The sequence below is a fragment of the Lepisosteus oculatus genome, chromosome 5, assembly GCF_040954835.1.
Source record: "Lepisosteus oculatus isolate fLepOcu1 chromosome 5, fLepOcu1.hap2, whole genome shotgun sequence".
In the NCBI taxonomy this organism is placed as follows: Eukaryota; Metazoa; Chordata; class Actinopteri; order Semionotiformes; family Lepisosteidae; genus Lepisosteus; species Lepisosteus oculatus.
Genome location: NC_090700.1, coordinates 2,207,545 through 2,213,816, shown reverse-complemented (window position 1 = coordinate 2,213,816; position 6,272 = coordinate 2,207,545). Strand labels below are relative to the sequence as shown.

At 39.1% G+C, this 6,272-nt stretch overlaps 1 protein-coding gene across 1 annotated transcript; it reads right to left on the bottom strand.

Annotated features, from left to right (window-relative positions):
• Positions 1–796: 796 nt before the first annotated feature.
• Positions 797–6,020, bottom strand: LOC102683503 (olfactory receptor 52D1-like). The gene is made up of 3 exons (XM_069189848.1): positions 4,880–6,020; positions 4,230–4,305; positions 797–2,140 (listed from the first exon to the last, which is right to left on the bottom strand). The coding sequence occupies exon 3, from the start codon at positions 2,115–2,117 to the stop codon at positions 1,194–1,196; it is 924 nt and encodes a 307-aa protein (XP_069045949.1). The 5' UTR covers positions 2,118–2,140; positions 4,230–4,305; positions 4,880–6,020; the 3' UTR covers positions 797–1,193.
• Positions 6,021–6,272: the final 252 nt, after the last annotated feature.

Sequence of the window (6,272 nt, the reverse complement as noted above, 5' to 3'; positions counted from 1 at the left end):
ACTAGAGATGTTATCCTTAAGGAAATATTAAATTGCATTAAATCTTATGCAGCTAGATGGAGGTATCTGCCTATACGTATCACCTTACGGGGCCCCATACCATCATTTTAATCAATTAAATATGATCAAATTAATTAAAATGATGATACTCCCAAAAGTAAATTACATTCTGAAAATGATGCCAGTAGTGATTAATAAAATGTTTTGATGCAGTATATAAAATAATGATGTCCTTTATTTGGTTAAGAAAAAAGTTGTAATTAATTTGATGCTCATTTGAGAGACTAAGCACAACAACAAGCAAAAGTGGACTCAATTTTCCTAACTTTTATCATTTTTATCTAGCCTTCAGCTCATTGCAGTAAGGTAAGGTTTCAATCCAGGTTTGATAACAGACAAGGTAATAATTGAAAAAGACACACCCAATGCAATAGGCATTAACGTAGAAAGCCTGTAGTATGTATGCCCAGCAGTTTCTAATGATACACCTATTGACCTACCATTTAAAAATTTTAGTTGTAATAAAAGTACAACAGACAGATTTCTTTTAATGCATCTTTGTGTTTTAATCAACCACTATTTAGATCTCCAAAGTTCACAAATAAGCATAAAAACAATTATAAAGAGGTTTATGTGGTCCTGAATTTTTATACTGTGTCAAATAACATGTATGCTACTGTACCTTCAGTATATACGGTTGTGCTTCATAACCAGAGAGCAGAGAGATCACAGGTGCTGTAAATGTGAACAACGAGAGTGGAAAACAGAGGAGAAGAGAGAACAGCAAGGAGCAGTCATAAAGGGAGAGTTAAGAGACTGAAGATGGGCAGGGAAGGAGTGATTGGGATGGTAACAGGAAGGAATTATAATGAGATCCAGGCAGCAATTGCGAACACGTGGAAGGACTGGAGCAACGGAGCAGAACAAGGAAAGGGAGGAACAGGAGGGGGAGGCTGAGCAGCAGAATTTGGGATGGGTTTGAGATTTAGATACAGTAGCATTTGCAGGGGGCCTAGTCACGTGGGTGATACTACCTGCAAAAGGCAGATTTTTCAAATGTTGCTGAAGTTTCAACAGGTGCATACAAGAGAGGAAGAAAACGGTGTTGGATATTGTATCAGTGTGAAATAACAATATTGTGTTTAGCACAATCATTTAGTTGTATTGTACAGTCTCAATGACGGGCTAATATTCTAAAGCTTAAATCTCAATTTTTTAAATGTTGTTCTTATTGTTGTAATTCTTAGTCCGTAAATAATTGGATTCAGCAGAGGTGGAAATATCAAGAAGTACAGTGATAGTGCTACACGAACTTCACTGGGAATGTGACTCATATTAAGTCTACTTTGAATTACTTCAAGGAGACATCCCACTGAAAAGTTTACCAGGGATACTATATGGGTGATGCAGGTATTAAAAGCTTTAATCTGGGATTGTCTGGGTGAATTTAAGCAGATCCTCAGAATTTCTGTATAAGAATAAAAAATTAATAACAAATGCAGACCTACAGACAGAAACAAAGTGAATAACCCATAAATATTATTAACAGTAGTGTCAGTACAGGCAAGCTTGACTATTGAATAGTTATCACAATAAACCTTCTCTATGATGTTACCACATAGTGGTAGGCGTACACTCAGGGTGAGAGTGATGGCAAATCTAACCATAGAGAAGAACCAAATAAATATAAGAAACACACATGCTTTGTCAAGAGTCATGATTCTGTTGTAGTCCAATGGGTAACAGATGGACACATACCTGTCATAAGACATCACAGCTAAATTTGAAAACTCTATAGATCCATATGTGTGCAAGCAGAAAATTTGAATAAAACAGTTCACTTTTGAAATTTCCTGTACGTCTGACAAAATGTTGACTAAAAGTGAAGGGAAGAGAGCTGTGCTTCCATACAATTCATTTGCAGACAGAGCACACAAAAATAAATACATGGGCTCATGTAGGGTCCTCTCCACTGAGATCACGGCTATAAGAAATGAGTTTGCAACAATAATGCCAACATACAATATTAGTGTAATAGTGAAGCAGAAGTATCTAATCCACCCAGTTCCTCCATATGCAGACAGTATGAATGATGTGTTGTGAGATGAGTTCTCCATGATCTTCAGACTTGAGTCCGCTGCTGTGAGAGAAACAGAAAAGTTTATTTCAATGGAACATGTTCATTAAGCTGCATGGGTGTTCAAAAATCATATGCTGCCGCCTTCCTTATTTTGATTCAATTGAATGTACCACGGATGTCGGAAGGGACGAACCGTGGAATGGCAGGAGAGCAAAAAAGACCCTATGTGTAGTGGCGAGATGGGGGTTAGCCCGGGATCAGCTGTTCAGGAAATGCCGTATAGAAACCTATGCCCTCAAGCCATGGACAGGAGCGACCTGGTGCTAGGCGGGTCTCAGGACATCTGAACCTCGATGCTGAGCGAGGAGCAGAGCAGAAGCAAGAAGTAAATAGGCTACACAACAAGACACACCAGAAAGACACTAGAAACAGGAGAGAAGTACAGCGCCCTCTAGGTGTACTGGGTGTGACAGAATGTAGCTGTTTTGTGCAATCCTACAACATGTCTACAGTACTGTATGTAATAATGACTCAGAATCATATTATTTAATTTAAATAAAAAGCATAGATAATCTATGACAACTAAATATTAAAGATATATTAAAACAATTAAAGACATGTATCTTGCTGGACAATGACTCATTTAAAAAATACAATATAAAGAGGTGTTCCATCATTTCAAAGTAAGAAATCTAAACATATCTTCTGAGAAACATAGAAATAAAAAGAAACATTTAACAAAGACAGTTATCTCCCGTTAATGTACAGACAAGGCAAAGTTACTGTAAATGTAACAAAATGATTTAGTTGAACTATCATTAAAGAATTCATTTAATATATACCTTAGCTCCTACAAAGATCTTGTGTCACTGATACTCACATAATGATCAAATAACAATGTCAACATGTTTAATGAACTTCAACACTGAGAGTGTATACAGTATAAGTCATCTTAAATTCACATCCTTTCCCTTGCCGATGATGAAGCTATTAAGCAGGTGAAACAAATGTACAAAGAACTCCAGATTGAAGACTCAAATACTTCTTAAATTGTATGTTTTATACTTCTACTGTGATGTTTTAGTCTTTTTTATTGGGTTTTCTACTAACTTTGATTTAAAAAGTTATGTAATAGTGATATAGAATAAATATGAAAAATCCTTTGTCCTACAGTACAAGGTAATTCAATGAAATTTTATTCTACATTTACTATACCTTTAGTCAGAAACAGAGGGAAGGAGTTTAAAATAGTAGCCTGATAAGAGAACATTACCTGTGAGGCTGTTGGAGGAGAAGGTTTTGTATCTACTGTAGTATGTACTCTGAACAATATTTGTGTGTGTTGTGCTTTATATACTTCATTTCTGGGCTAAAAAACACAGACTGTAATTAGTTCGGTACTTGAAAATGTCCAGGGAAATGTATTGCCAGGTGACATAATGATGAACATTAAACACAACATCACAGAAGGAAAACTGTCTTACCTAGAGCTGCCAAGAATATTGCATTAGGAAACTACTCATAATTTATTTAAGAAAATCAGAAAACAACAAACGAGACTACTGTGATTCTTAAATCACAAAGCTGATTTGTTTTTCAACAAATCTCCATATGAGACAAATATGATCATCTTAACATCATTTTGCACAGTCATATTTGCTATATTATTAATAAAAAAAATCATATCAGAGCTTAATTAGCCACGGATGTATAAAAAAAATCCAAAAGAAATGATATGTATAGAAAGTCATGTTTCTAATGCACTTTGTAGAATATTGAAAGAGGCTCCATGAACATTTTATTTAATCCAGTATTAGCCTCATCTGTCACTTTTGGATTCACTTAGATTTGAACATTTTTTTACTGATGCTTCTTGAATACAGAAACCTTGCGCAAGGCTACAACAGAAAATTAGAGCCTAAACTCTTCAGTTACATGTGCAGAAACTGCATCTCCGCACAGCTTCAACAGATAACAAGTGTAAGAGGGAATGAGCTGCTGCCCCATCACCTGACCCACTTCATGAAGCCAATTCATCAACTGATTCTTTAAAAAAAGACAGGAAGAGAAAGCTTCCTCTGTCGGTCAGTCCAGGATGACCGCTGTTGGAAGGAACAGAAGGCCGAATCCCTGAGTGTGCACCACTAACCAGGGGAGGACTAGCCAAAACTAGCTGTGGAGACCAGCTTCCTCTGCCTTGAGGTGTCAGACATGGCTTTCAGCTGCTGTGTCAGAAACAGATACACTTATTACAATGGATCAGTGCTTCAGTAAGATGTAACTGTTTGAATTGAGGGTCATTAAGATAAGATTGATTATTATACTCATTTCAAAGCTTTACAAAATCAACATCTACCTTCCCTGTTTTGATTTAATCCACTGTTTAGTATAATCTAAACTACTGTATGTCTGTCTTGAAATGTAAGATTTGAAACATGTGTTCATTTAAAGTTCTAGTACATGACGCAAACATTTAATTTGAACAAAACGAAATGCAAAAAAAAAAACTAAAGGAGACAGTGCTGTATCATCTAAAATAATTTATTTAGTTGATAAAACAAAGTTGGAATGCAAAAATATGGATCTCAGAAAGTTTATTGTGATTATTATTAAGATGAAAAATGTTGATTACTTCACACCTACAGTGCACAGGAATTAGTGAACTTTAATACTCCACTGTATCAGATAAACACAATAAGCATATTGCACTGTATCTCAACGAATCACAGTTTATCAGACAAATACAGTTTATTAATGACAGTAATGTCAAAGTTATAATGTAGCAAGAAAGAAAATTACCAAGGTCTTTTTGGCCATTTGTTTTCCATTTGGGGTACAACGCAGGGAGTGTCTGGTGTGGGGGGCGGAGCCCCGGATTAAGGGAAACGCGTTGCCGTGGAAACCACATCTGACTTGAATGAGTGAATGAACAGCAGGTGTAGAAGTGGTTTAAAAGTAGCCTAAATACAGTACTTCCTGGATAAGAGTGGAGGATGTCGCAGGACTTCAGTCTTGCTGTGGCTGCAGTGATTAGAGGAGAAATGTGGAGGCTCTCCTATGAGAGAGCCGGGCTGGAGCAGGACAGTAGCGGGTGTGAGACGCTACTAGTCGGGGCGATGTAAAGAACGAGTGAGCAGAGACTTGATTAGCCGCTGGAGAAGGGGTTGTGAGAGGAATAGCCTGCAAGGAAAAGCGTGAAAGCGTCCGTCTGCGAGGGGACTGACGGAAGAAACGGAGCTTTATGAGATCATCAAAAGATTTAAAGGGGACAGCATCCTGTGCGGTGTGAAAACGGGGCTGGCGTGTCCGCTTTATGAGCAAGTTAGTGTGTGTGGACCAGAGTGGGTTGTGTGGTAGGGGGACCCTCCCCCTAGCAATACATTGGTATCGGGGAAGGGAGTAGGGTCTAGCTACACCCACTGGGAGGTAGTGCAGTGGTGGCTGGGCATGATGTAAGGTGCGCTAGCAGCTGTGAGTTCACAACGAGTGAAACGCCAGAGGGGTTGTGAGTGTGTGTGTTAGAAAGGGACAGTGTGTTGGGTCTTGGCACGGTGTGTAGTGCCGAAGAGACTCGGTGATGTAGGTAGTGTGTGTTTTGTGCAAGCCAACCTGGTGGCGCTGAGAGGAGAGCGTCAAGGGCGGAGGCAGACCTGGGAGTCTGAGGTACTGGTTGAGTGTGAAACGGTGACCTAGTGGAGTAGGAGCAGGAGGCTCCTAGCAGTGAGGACAACAGGGTGAACTTGAGATTCTGAAGTCAAAGGGCTCCAGAAGTAATGTGGAGTCATGTATCCTGTTACCCTGAGGAGGGGGTCAGTGTGATCACCACTTCTAAATCATGTAAGATAAAGAAAAGGAACCCAGAAGAGCTTATAAAGGGGTGTGACAGGAGAATGGGAGCCTGACCATGCCTAATGTAGTTGGCCCCCATGGCACCATGCATTACAGAAACAAGAGATGGAGAGAATCCCCCCTACCCGTTTGCATTATCAGCATTAGCTAGTAGCTACTGTATATCACCCTGCAGCTCACAAATGATAATCCACTGAAGCCAAGCAGGTGTGACATGGCCAGTATCTCCTGGGAAAGCCAAGGATGTGGCTGCAGGAGGTGTTAGTAAGACCAGTAGGGGGCGCTCATCCTGTGGTGTGTGTGGTTCCTAATGTCCCAATATATGGGTTGTTCTGTAAAAGAG